The sequence below is a fragment of the Tyto alba genome, unplaced genomic scaffold, assembly GCF_018691265.1.
Source record: "Tyto alba isolate M040663 unplaced genomic scaffold, T.alba_DEE_v4.0 Super-Scaffold_32, whole genome shotgun sequence".
Taxonomy (NCBI): Eukaryota; Metazoa; Chordata; class Aves; order Strigiformes; family Tytonidae; genus Tyto; species Tyto alba.
The window spans coordinates 7,325,623-7,339,506 of NW_024881307.1; the positions used below are offsets into that span (position 1 = coordinate 7,325,623).

The window sequence follows — 13,884 nt, forward strand, 5'->3', positions numbered from 1 at the left end:
AGCAGGCACACTGCTTTGGTGCTTTATACCGTAAGTACACACAGAGGGATAAACAGATAAATATACACACACAAACACATTTATGTTTAATTAGTATCAGACAACAAGCAGTTTGAAACTTGCCCCTCTTGCCCAAGGGTGGCAGAGTTCACGCCTTACTAGTTCCCTTGTGCCTGCAACAAGCAGACACGGGAAACACAGCTGAAGCATGAATGCTCAGCTGGAGTCTCCTCTGCCACTAAAATTCCCCTCTGGGCATGACAGCCTGCAGCACTTTGAAAGAAAGGGGAAAGTTCTGTCAGGAGCATTTAGCCCCTATTCCTCAGGAAGACTGGAGAATATCACAAAATGCAGCTTTTCTGTCTGATGGCATTTCTTTTACCTTAAGATGTTTTCTAGCATTCCTTGGCCTATTCCAGTGTCAAAGCCTGATGGCCGTTTCTGTGGGAACATTATTGCCCTGCCATTGCCAAACCGCAGCACCCTGAATAACTAGATTCACATCCTAAGACCTAGTGTGTAGGTACAAACTGCTTCCCTCCTCCCTTGTGACCACCACCATTTTGTTCTCCTGAACCCCTTGTATGAGCCTGGATTTGAGTCCTGATGGGAGATGGACATTTGACCCCTGAGTGGACAAGCACCAAGACACCTTGTGCCTTACCATCTTTTTTTAGGATAACATCCCTGCCTTTGTGCTTCCAGATGATGGTAGGAGGCAGTGAGCTGACCACATCACACACAATCACAGCATCATCCCCTTCCTTGAATTCTTGAGGAGTGGGAGCATTCTTGAACATCAGCTTTTCTGAAAACAACAGAAGGAGAAAGTCATTGCAGCTTTCTCAGCACACCTCAAGCTATGCTCCTTACTCAGGCCAGAGGAAAGCAAAGAAACCCCAGAGGACATGTTCTCTAGAAATCTTCTTGTTCCCAGGATAAAGGTGTGCCTGACTCAATGCACTGAAACACAGGAACCTCATTTGCCAGTGTGCCTCCCAGGCATATCAGCAGGCTAAATCAGTACTCTACCTAGCTCACCAATTTGTCCACACTACAAAGACAAAATGTGAATTCAGAACTGCTCAGCTTCTTGGCAGGAAGGGGAGAAGCTGCTATCACGGCTCCGCTGGAGAACATGCTGATGGCTTATGATAACCCTTCTGAATGTGTGATCCTCTTTACTAAACACTAGTCTTATGGCATGTCTGTCATCCACAAAAGCTGCTCTCTCTGTTTACTCCTCCTGGTCATTTATGATGCACTAGAATCTTCTCCTTCTACCCCTTGCTCTCCTTTCTGAAGAGATTAAGTAGTAGACATGCTGGTAATGCCCTGACATGCTATGGTCCTAGTTCCCACTTATCCCTCAAAACCAAGAACGGAGAAGGCTGCATCTTCTTAACATCCCCTTCCTTTTCACCCTCCTTCTTCCCCTTTAAAAACAGCCCTTTCTAGGAAGACAAAACAGTTGCCTCCCTAATCTTGCCTCATATATGTGCAAGGTAGACCAGAAAACAGCCTCAGAGCCACTCTCTTACGGAAAATTTTCACATTGACGGTGGCCTCGGAGTCTCCCTCCTCCACGCTATTGACAACACATTTATAGATGCCAGCATCATCAATGTTGGCGTTGTAGATGGTGAGGGTGGAGGAGAAGTCATCATTTCGCACCACTGAAATGCGCTGTTGGTTCGGCGTCAGCTTCTCACCGTTTGGAGAAAACCAGGAAATGTCTTTGTATTTGGCCTCACCTGCCACTAGGGACAATAAAAGAAAACAGCAAATTGAAATGAATTCCCAACAAATCTGCACAGAGGAATTAAATACAACCAGTAGCATTATGTGGAACATTGACCCAGGGGAAGGGCTTCTGGTACCTGAGAAGCAAGCAAAGAAAATTCTCTCTCACAGCACTCTGAATGGTCAGCTGCTGTCCTGCAAAAACGATATTAGGTTGGTTTTATAATCTAAAGGGGTACACTCACTTTAGCCCAGAATGGACTTCTATGCATCATGGGATCCCATGTCCCAGTCCCTCCACTGTGCAGATCAGACCAAGAAATAAAATTGTCTTCCTGCTTCAGCTCCATCATGTTTTCAATAAATACCTGTTTTTTCAGGCTGGGCTACTTTGCATATCAAAATGGTGATATTGCTGTAGCAGCTGTTCTGGCATTGACCAGCTTAAACATCCTACTGTATGCAGTGAAAATCAGAATTGTTATTAGCAGTTCCAGGCTGTCTCTTTCTTGCAGCTCACATCTCTGCATTCCTCAGTGTGGCTTTGTTATTTGGGACAAACTCCTATTACTGGGGAGGCTTTAATTAATCTCACAATTTTCTGAATGCAAATATCATCACAACAGCACTTGCTCAGAGTAGACTTTCATTTTCAGAGCACTGACATTAACAAATTACTCTGCAGTTAAGCACTTCTGGATCAAATGACCTCATTACTTGTCCCAGTCTGTACGTTTCTGAGGAAGTGTGGTCCTCTGATGGCATTTTGCTCCCAGATCTCACTGTAGCACTTATTTGCTGTGTCATGCTATCATGTCAGTGCTCCAACATACTAATTCCACCCATTAGAAACCAGGCCAGCTGCTTTCAGGAGAACCTCTTCAGAGGACACATGGATGTTAATTTGCAAAATGACATAAAATTGTAGCACCCACTTTGGGGCACATGGATTGTGTCAGCACTGCACCACATTGTGCAAAACAGTCTGGGGCAGCTGGGGGCCTGAACAAACAGTAAATCGTGTCACAAGAAACGCAGCATTAAAATCCTTAGTTGCAGAGGTAGCAACTCTCAAGTCACCTAGCACTCCCATTACTGCTGTTAGGAGTTAATTAGAGAAATAACTTGGAAAAACAACAGGCTTAATTCTAAATTCAAAAGCTCAAAGAGCTGTGGAACTATGCAAGGTGCCATTGTTGTGGCTATTGCTCAAGCTTAGAGACAGCACTTCAGTACCTGTTTGTTAATTTCAAAATCTGTTTGATGGAGCTGCTTTCTGCTGCTAGCTCTCAAGGGAGAATGCATTTACTGTTTCCAGTAAACAGCACGTGTTTCCTTTGCTACTCAGACTTATAAACCATAAGGACATATGAGAAAGAAAGAGCAAGAGATCCTGCAGTTAGACTTGTCATTGGAGCTTTTATCCCAGAGTTAATACACTGATTGACCTTCCCAGCAAACCCAGATAGAGACAACTGATGCCATAAGCCATCACTCACCTTGGCATAAGAAGAACTTTGATTCTCCAACGCTGATCTCCCCCTGGCTTGGAACAATGTCCACTTGTAAAGAGGCTGCAGAAGAAATGAGCATGCAGAATATGGTTAGACAATAGGAGTGGTCTTCAGCAAAAAAGCTTTGCCAGTCTTCTAATCATCATGGCTCCTTTACTCACCCAATGTAAGAACACAGGGTGGAACCTTCTTAGCTTCATAAACGTTGCTCTTTATCAGTATTCATCTGAATGCACAATGCCAGTGACCTCTGAGGACCCAAAGGAAGCTGCTAACATTGAGTTGCTTCCCGTCCTTTATAAAACCACATGGAATAATACAGAAAGGGTTGATATGTGTTCAAATCTCTACGACACTGCAACACTAGGGTGCGCACTAGAACACCAAGCAGCCTGTAAGGACTCCTGAATTCAAACTGGAACTGGCTCAAAGGCCTATCCTAGCAGTAAATAGAAATTATCTTTGCTTTGGAGACTTCTTGTTGCTCTATATACCATATTCATGCAAGCCCTAGTTATCAGTCATCGCAAATGCAGAGTGGAAGTCACTGGCATACTCTGGGTCCTTGATCTTCCTTGATCCCAGACTCTGATCTTCCAGTCAGAAGCCTAGTCCAAACACCCAGCAAACTGGAGATGTTTATGGCAGACAGAGCATACCTGGATGAGGAAGGAAATTCCCTCCAGTATATACTGACAAGGACTATTGACAGTTTGTGATTTCTGCCTTCACAGTTCTGGCTGAGACATGCTTCCAGGTTCATCCAGGCACATTTCACCTAAGTCTCTCCTGCTGCAGAAATGAAAATGTTAGTAATACTTTGGTCTCTTCCACAGTCTTCGCACGGAATATCATCATTGCTTTGGCTTTTCTGTTAGAGGCTTTTAGTTGTTGTTTTCTTGATTATTTTGTTTTGTTTTTAAATGAGAGACTAAAGGTGTTTTGGCAGTGGAGATGGAGCAGATGTACCATGGACCTGAGTGAAGTATCTAATACATGCTTGTCTGGAATTGAGGGAGCCTGGAGTCAATGAAAGATATTGTACCTTCTGTGCTCCCTACAACTGAATCCAGCACAGCCTCAAAGGAATTATTTAAAAATAATCCAAGTTAGATAATAATTCCAGAGAGACTATTTGAGGAAACTGTTGCTGAAAGAAATCAAAATGCTTCTCAGATGTTTTCAATCTCCCTTTGGACATCTTTAACTCACGTGTCTTTGTCTGAGGTACCATCTCATCTTCCTTTTCAATGAAGTACACACTGCCCTTCTGGCTCCTGCATTCAGCCTGTTTTATTTCTGGGTAATCTAATTTCTCTCAACTGTACTCCTTTAATGTCATTCAATCCCAAACAGAACTGCAAGTACAAAGAGCCAAATATAATAAAAGCCTAAAGGTTTATTAGATTCAGTGCAGCGAGGACTAAATGGCATACTTCTACAGGCTCATTTTTGTTGTTGTTTTTCTACAGACTTTTTCCAACATCTGAATTTTACATTTGGAATCATATTCTGGGGTGCTCTTCCTGGGAAGGTCTCTGCTCTCTGGAAGGAGTGTAAAGGTACTACAAAGAGATCTTAAATGTCTCAAATCCAGATCTCTGAGTTCCTCCAGAACAGATTTCTGCTTCCCAGTACTATCTAAAACATTTATTCTTCTGCATTACAATGGAACTAGTTTTGAGCATAGACAATATTACAAACTCAATTAATGTATTTGGGCAGCAGCTGCAGGAATGTGCAGTGATGTAAATACTCCAGAGTGACCTTACAGTAGTTTGTTGTATGAACACTCCAGAAGCTGAGGGCACCAGCGACAGACAGGCACTTTTTAATAGGGGGACTTTTTTACAGTGTTTTCAAATTATTAATTAAACTGTCTTTTACGATTTTGTCTTCAGCATGTGAGTGATAGCTCCTTTTTAGAAATTAAATTTACACAATCAAGAATCCTTAGTCTCACCCAAATGAGAACAATTTATTAAGGTACATTTAGAGCTCCTGAATGAACAGGTAAATGTTTGTTACAGTTCAGAGGCTCTGATAATTGCTGCTGTAAAAGTCTTCTCACCTCCATTCAAAAAGTAAAAAAGACAGGCCAACATAGACAACAGAAGTCCAAAGTTCTGGATTTTGAATCTGTATTCAGATGCCTAAATTAAAAGTTGGACTTTCAAGAATTACCAACCTCTCTGAGCAGCTCTCTAAGCAGGGCAAGTCTCCTACCTCAATAGCTAAGCACAGCTTAGGAGCCTACATTCTGAGTCCCACCAGTAAAAAACAAAAACAAAAACAAAAACAACAACAAAAAAACAAATAAAACCCTGTATTTTTTTCCCCATTTGTTTACAAAAGTGAAACTGATTAGCATTTAATGGACAAAGGGGAAGGAACATACTAATTTGGAAGTGTCAGCAGAAACCAAAAGCAAAAAATCAAAGATGTTGAAGTTACTAAAGTAATCCTGTTTCAGTACAGTAAAAGGAGAATCAACAATAACAGCAAAGCAAGTTAGAGCACCAAGATGAAAGCTAAGCAGATTTCTGGCCTGTTTTGTGTATAGTCCAGTATGACTACTTATTTTCTGATTTGAATTACATTGGTACTGAACAAGTGAGGAAAGAAAGCACATGTTCATTTACAATCAGCCTACCACAATGCATATCCAAGCATGCCCAATGCCCCTTTCCTTCAGCAACACCACTGCCGCCTTCATAGCATAAATGATGACCCATTAGGCAGAAAACGTAATTGGATTCTGTCTTTCCTCCAGCTATAGCTTAATGCTACAGCAGGTCTGTGGACTAACAAGTCCAGTTCAGGCACGAATTTCAAGAGGCCAAAATAAATAGGTTTTATTTTCAAACTGCAGCCATTAGCTTGCAGAAAACAATCATCTTAATTGAGCTATTCTTCTACTTCATGTAGCCAGGCTGCTTCTCGGCATCTGCAAATGCTTTGTCTGTCACCCTCAATGTTTTCATCCTGTTGCGCATGAAAATCCTTCTCCCAGAGCAGCTAATTTTACGTCCAGACCACAGAGACATTAGTTTTAGCTGTCAAACACACCTGGGTTTTTAAGAAACATGCACTGCTTCAGAAATGAAAACCTGGTTTGTATGTGCTAATGGCAACATTCCTTCCAGTACTTGGTCAACAAACATATGGACTATGGGGGTTAGACACTAAGTATATAGCTATACACAGAATGAAGAAGGAACACCATCATTAAAAAGGACGTAAGTAGTAGGATTTCTGATAAGATTTCCAAGTACATTTCTTTAGCCAACAACCATTCTGACATAGCACCTTTCCTCATAAGTAAACGGAAAGCAATTAATTGGAGCTGGTGTAGCTCCACAAAGGATATAGCGCAAGGTCCATGCCACTTTTCTAGTTTTCCTCTCAGCAGATTTTAGCAGGCTATACTGATAAATGCTAGTATTCCATCTCAAAAGACTGGGATACAGCAGTAAACAGAAATAACCCAGCCAAGATTAAATTGAAATCAGACCTTGCAAGGACTGTGTGCTCTAGTTCTGGCTAACATGTGCATGTATGGCTGTGTATCTTGCCTAGCCAAGAGGCCTTCAGGAGGGGACATTAAAGTATCCCTTAATCTCTTGAGTAACATCAAGGGGCTTACTACAGCCCCTCTTGGCCTGTCCAAAACACTCTTACAAGCTCTGCACTTTTATCAATTGGGAATACAATGAAGTTGTGATTGAATTCCCCCACAGTGCTGCCTTGGAAAACCAGACCAGCCCAAGGAAGGACATTTAGATTAGTCATCAACTTTCTACTCAGCCAAGCACCGTTAGCAAACAGTGGGGTGCTGCTAAAAGGGCTTTGAGCTAATTGAGATCTAATATAAATCTATGCCTCTTCCCCCCCCCCCCTTTTTTTTTTTTGCCACACTACACTATAGAAATGTATCAATGGACCTCTTGCACACTTTTGAGAGTTGCTGCATGCTGGGAAGGCAGTGGCAAAGGCTGGGGTTGTTAATACCTTTCATTCCATTCTCAGGTGCTTTCTGTTACAGCTAGAAATGAGAAAAAAGGCTCTGTGTAAAGCATTGACCTTTTCATCTCCGCAGAATTCGGCATCTGTGTTCTACCTCACATCTTTTTTTATGCATGTCTGTGCCTCAGTAGATGCAAAGAATAGGAGGAAATCACCCAACCAGGAAACATCTTACTGTAAATACAGCTGAAAGGACTAGGCAAAAGACCTGCGCCCAGGCAACAAAGTCCAGATCAAGATTTTCCCTTATTTTTTTTCTAAGGGCTCAACTCCTTCTGTGCATTTAAATGATGGGTAGGTTTTCAAGAGAATGAAAGCTAGAAACCACCCCTGGGACACAGGAAGGCAAAACTTTTTGGAGTCTTAGAAACGAGAGAAAGGACATCTTTGGTTATGCCTCATTCACTCAGTGATCCCTCTGCTCCACCAGCTGCAAAGTTATCATTACATCCACTAATTACTGCTTTAAGTAATAGAGTTTCTGGAAAGGGCAGCAATTCCTTCACCAATAGTCTCCCTGCATGTCAGCACAGTCCCTTCAATCATGACATGAAGAAGGTAGAAAAGAAACCTGGTATTACTACTAATACTGGAAATGCACTTTTCAAATCTAGCAACTACCAATGCACACAAACGGGTGACCTTGTGAGCAGCAGGAACCAAAGAACCAGTATTAACTAAACTACCTCACACTACACTTCAGTTTCTTTAATCTAATACCAGGAACAAGATGCTGAAGTACCTTGTGAGAGGATCAGGTAAGTCAGACGCCCACAGTGTATCTTGTGACTTGTCTTGAAGGAGACCATGGAAACATATATCATTGTATCTGCACCACCGGCAGTTTAAGGCCTAGTTAATCCCTTTTACAAAAAAAATAACCTGAGAAATCTTCTCATCGAGAGACACTTCCTGCTAACTAGACCTCATGAGCTGACTTGAGCAGGTTACATCACACAAACCTCTGATACAAGCAGAAAAGTGGTGGGATTGCTGCCTCTGTACTAAACACAGTTAACTTCATTATTGCCTTGTTCATGTACTAGCAATCCATATGCACTATTATATAGTCTTTCATCATATTTAAAACATGTTACCTCTGTGCAGCATACAAAACAGCAGGGATGTCCCTTAATCACCTCTTTTCAAGGGGCTCAGCAGTGTACCCTTCAGACTGTTTGAAGAAAACCAACAGAACGTAACAGTCTATTGCACATTAGGAAATGGGACTGATTTAGAAGGTGCACATAGGCAGCTGTGTGGCAGATGCCATGTTACAAGCTCGTATCCCAGTAGTACTTTGCTCACGTGTCCATAGATCTGGATCACTATCATACTGCTGGGACAACCTGGGTATTTTTATTTTAAGATGCTCTCCCTGCTTTCACCTCTCCTCTAGCATTCATTTACTTTCCTCCAAGAACAAGCTGTAAAAAATAATAATAATAAAAAAAAAAGGCCTCCTCTCCAATGCTTATTCCAAGAGAAAGAGAAAGCACTGACACATGAATCCACGCTCTTTATACTTGATTCACCTTACCCCAGAAAAACCTGCGTAAGGCCAGTGTCATTCAACAAACTGCTGTTGTCAGAAGCACTGATTTGGTCTTCTAAAATGTCAGTGTCCTGTTGAATGCTGATAGTGAACAATGACAAGGTGACAGTCACTGGCAGGCAGTGCTATAGTATTAAACTGGCTTGGGAAATAGCGCAGAATATCAGTAACAGTGCTAGGCTGGCCCTGGAATGGCAGATTGGGGTTACTATAGTATGCTCTACTTTTGAGGGTTCTTGCTGCTTTTAGACAAAAGTGTCTCCTCATTCAGTGTCCTGTACAGATGGTGAACTACAGAGCTTTCATCCAAGTAAGGAATACTTTTTCTGTTTAGTTCTTTTGACCCAATAGGGACACTCCACAGAGTTTATATTGTCTCCATATTTATACTGGATGTATCTGAAAACACACAGGCATAGCTTTAAATGTACGTACTGATACCATGAGAGTATTCTGCACCACTACAAACAACACTTAGATCCCACTGCTGACAGAAATGGGGGATCCTTAGCAGCAGCAGCTTCCTAAATGGTATCCAATACTTGCATCAACCTCTAAACATAAAGGGCCGAGCATAGCAGATTTTCCACAGCAACCTATCCATTCCTATCAAGAGCACTCTTGCAGGGCCTTATAGAATAATCTGTGCATTTGTCTCAACTTCTTTTTAGTTTAGGACATTAAGGTCACAAAGTATCTTGAGAGGTATCATCACTGTTTTCCCCCACCTTACTCTGTCCAAGCTTGTTACAACATCAGAACTCCATGAACTCGATCTTTATTGAAAGGTCCAAGTCACATACTGAAGGGTTCTCCAATTTGCAGTGACACAGCAGTGCTGAAGCACAACAGGGCTTCCTTTCATAGAATCATTTAGGTTGGAAAAGACCTTTCATAAGCAAGTAGCTCTTACAGGAAGGAGCATCTGTTTACCCACCTAGAAGAAACATGTTGCTGAAAGGATTCAAATTTCCTCAGTCAAGACATGAAGGACTTCTCATACATAACAGACTTTGTGATGTGAAGCATATGGCTAAGAATAAAGATACATAGCTATATAGATCATAAGAGTAAAAGCAAACAAACTATTCCAAAAAGACAACACTGAGCCAGAGAGGCACAATGGATGGCTTTATTCTGGGAGAATACATGATCCTGCAGTTATAGCACTAGCCTAGGCTTTCAAGATTTATTTTGGACACCGTGTCATTTCATAGACCCCCTGTGTGGCACAGGACAAGGCACTTTCAATCAATGACTAGTCTCTAGCTACGGTAAACATTAGAAAAACCTTCTCCATGGCGCAAAGGCAACAGGAAAGACAAGTATGGAAGACTGCTGTGCTCAGACCATGGCAATAAAGTGAGGATTATCAGAATTCAGACCTCGCTCAAGTTTAGATTTTGTTTATGAAACTAGAAGGAGAAGCATATTCAACACAATCAAGGCTGTTGACCTACTATTCAAGACAGCTCCAGCACTTCTACATGTAAGCTCTAAGAACATCAATATAATATATAGTGATTCCTTGAAACAGACTGCCATGCCCATGTGCACTGTACATATCACATCTTAGGCTATTTACTTTTCCTATATGAGCCGTCTCTAAGAAAGGTCAAACCTCTGTGCTTTACTAAATACACTCAAATACAGCCAGTGCTCTCTAGGTCACCAAGAATTACTCATTGGCAACAGCACCCTTAGAAAACTACTCTTAGAAAAATCGGAGAGGCATCTAAGAAGTGACAGGTAAGACATAAATATGCACTACAATCTCCAAATTATCCATCTGGCCAGAAGAATGATTAGCTCTTAAGGTCAGGGAGATAAGAGAAACTTCTTCCTCTTCTTAATTGCTCAAGACCTCAAGTGGCATAAATAATTCTCTTAATGTCCAGAACCTGAAATATTACTTGCCTACCTTCTCAAAGCTGCTACTGGCTGCTCTGTACTTTTGCAAAACAAAACCAAAGCAAGCACATCCACTGCCTGCCCTTTATAATTTCATTAGAAAATCAGACACCATGATCAGTGGCTACTATTACGTACCTTACTGCCCACATGCATTTTTGTGTATCAGACATTTAGACTGCTCCTACGTTTCAGCGTTGTTCTGCAGCACGGTAGGTGAGCTAAAGTCAGGACAATCTTTTGGTATTTTCTCTTGCCTGCAGATACACCTATTTAACAGTACAGACACGATTTTGCTCTCAATGTAACAGCTGGATAGATTCCTAAATGTTCTTTCTCTTCTATTTCTCAAGAGTTTCTCAGCATCCTGATAAATGTCAGGTGAAAACAGGTTGTCAGTATTTCAAATAATGAATAATATTGTTTCTCCTCCAAGTTTTATCCTACCAGTGAATCCAGTGTCAGTGAAAAAAATCACTAGGTTCAGCAGGTCACGTGCAGTGGAAAGACAAAAGATATCAGCATTGCATTGTTTCAGGCCAACTTAAATGATTTTGCATTTTCCTTCTACCACTAATGCAGGTAATTTCACATATGTCTTGAAGTAGTATTTAATAACTTTGTTTTTAAAAGTATAAACATAGGTACACAGTTAACAAATTTTTTTTTTTTTTTTTTTTTTTTTTTTTACATTTTAGTCTGTTATTATTAGCAGGTCTGCAGGATTAGATAAGCAGGGCTGCCTTCTGACACACACACATCAGGTACTTTGTCCTTTTCCCTTTGGCTAATATCCTTAAGTACAGTTTTCTCCTGCATGTCACCATGATTTTCTACCACAGTCCATATACGCAAAGGTCCTTCTTCATATTCACAACTGAAGGCACCACAGACTGATTTCCCTGCAATCTCAGTGTTAATGTTCACATAATTTCTGTCAACAATCATATTTTAGTTTCTATTACAGAGTCCTCTGCTCAATGTCTGCTACTCTTTTGCATGGTATCTAAGGAAGCCACTAATACAGTGGTGTTATTAACAAAGTTCCCAGTCATATTTGCCAGACACACACAACAGAGGTTCTGCTGCAAGATCACTTACATAAGCAACCACCAGCAACATATTCTGAAGAAATGTGATACATAATCAATTTTGGCACTCAGAAATCCAAGTCTCTACACCTTACTGATCAGCATATAGTCCCAAACTTTTGATGAGTTTAGACGTTCAGGCTTCTAAATAGTCCAGGTGCTTTTGCACACACTGTGCTGCAATAATCAATTCCGCTTCATGCGGAAGTACAGCTTTAAATTCTCAGAGAACATAACTCAAGAGGGATATTGTGGCTATTATGTTTTATATTGGTAGCTCCCCACTACAGTAAAATCTTATAATTTTGGTATTCCTACATTGACTAGCAACTTAAAAACCACACCATAGATCTTTCTGAAGAGATCTTCATCCAGTATTTGTATATTTCAGCTTCATAAACATCAGTGTCCTTTCTTGTAAGATGATGTCAGCATAGAAAAGCAGCAATTTCCAGATGTGCGTATATGGTGTCCTGTCAGTTCAAGGACATTTTGAGAAGCTCCCCACATGACGATGATGAATTGACAGCTTGCAGCTTTGGTGATGGGAACAGCAAGGAGGAGGCAGTGACAAGCATAATGAATTCATCTGGGCACACAAGATACAGCTATTACATGGGCAAAACTCCCAAGGGAATTGTTAACTCCCTGCTGGGTTGGGCTCTGGAGATGACCTTGCACTCTCTCCTGCACTCACTGCCCAGCACCCTGGCTGAAGTCAGAGAGGCAAGGTGACATTATGATTGCATTTTCCATGAGACTGTGACTACATGAGAAATAGTGACAGACAGTATGGGGTTCATGATATCCAAGCCAAATGAATCAAACCTATCTTTTTTTTTCTCCCCCACCCCCCCAGTGCAGTGAGATTTTTAAAATGTACTGATTTTTCTGAATGGGGGAACTGCATGACCAGACCCGTGGCCTCTCTGCTTGTACTGGGTGGGGTATTCTTTTCTGTCAAAGCAGTTTTACAAAACCAGCTTTGTTAAACAGATTAAGGAGGACAAGACTCACAGCCTCCGTTGCAAGCAAGCCACATACCCTGAAGAAAAGTACAGCAGATCTTTTGGAGACTGGTGCACAGCAAAAAAGCAGGAGAACTTCGTTCTTTCCTGTGATGGTGAAAAAGGAACAGGCACAGACCAAAAAAAGGACGTGCCTTGAGCTCACCCAATTTAGAGCAGCACAATGGAAGTCATCTGCACCAGGGAAAGTCCTAGCCCTTTCATTTGTTCCCTGGAGTCCAGACAGTGCAGAGCCACCCTGACTGCCAACCTGCTGCAGCCCTACTCTGTCCTTGGAACAGCAAAACCATGTGCCAGCCAGACACTTGCAGGGCAGAACACCACACCAGCTGCCACATGCTTACAGCTTAATGTACCAAACCCAAGTTATTTAGATGCTGCTTCTGCTTCTGACTGTAAGATACCATGTGTTCACATTCAAGAAGAGAGAGACCCTGGTGTTCCTATGCAGCTCAAACCCCTCATGCTTTAAGGGAGACAAAAATTACCTGCCTGGCTTTGGCTAGTGATCATCTGCACTCCAGTCTAAGTGATTAGAAGCTGTCACAGTTATCATGCATGGATTAGGTGATCCCACTGCCTTTTGCTGACCCACCTTCACATGAGAATTCTCCCCTTGCTGAAGGCTAAAGTAATATGACCATAATGTAACTGCAATCTCAAGTGCTATTTTGCTCCAGTTTCCACTGGGATAGGAAACTCCTAGTGCTCATATATGCAGAAACACACCAAAGGGAACGTGCTGGACTAGAGAACTGAGTACAAACCCAACTCCTCCTCAGAACTTCCTAGCAGGAGTCAATCTGTCTGCATGGATTGGCGTCCTCTCATCCTTTATTTGTCTTTAGGCAGCAACCACAGCATTTGCTCTGCATTTATACAGTGCCTAGCACAAAGGAATCCAAGATACTGCACTATTCTAAGAAATGGCTGTAAGAACCTTAAAGTAAGGTCTGACTGCTGTGCGTTTGCTTACATCCGGTCAGCAATCACTCCCTGCAGAAAGACTTCTGATT

The 13,884-nt window shown here is 41.7% G+C and overlaps 1 protein-coding gene across 10 annotated transcripts in view; it reads right to left on the reverse strand.

The window, feature by feature from the left end:
- NCAM1 (neural cell adhesion molecule 1) overlaps nt 1–13,884 on the reverse strand; it is a 150,390-nt gene that overhangs the window by 58,414 nt on the left and 78,092 nt on the right. For all 10 annotated transcript variants that reach the window (XM_042800634.1, XM_042800639.1, XM_042800638.1 and 7 more), the window contains exons 2-4: nt 3,243–3,317; nt 1,542–1,760; nt 665–808 (exon numbers count right to left, since the gene is read on the reverse strand). In XM_042800634.1, the coding sequence (XP_042656568.1) occupies nt 665–808; nt 1,542–1,760; nt 3,243–3,317 (438 nt within the window). The remainder of the gene's footprint in view (nt 1–664; nt 809–1,541; nt 1,761–3,242; nt 3,318–13,884) is intronic.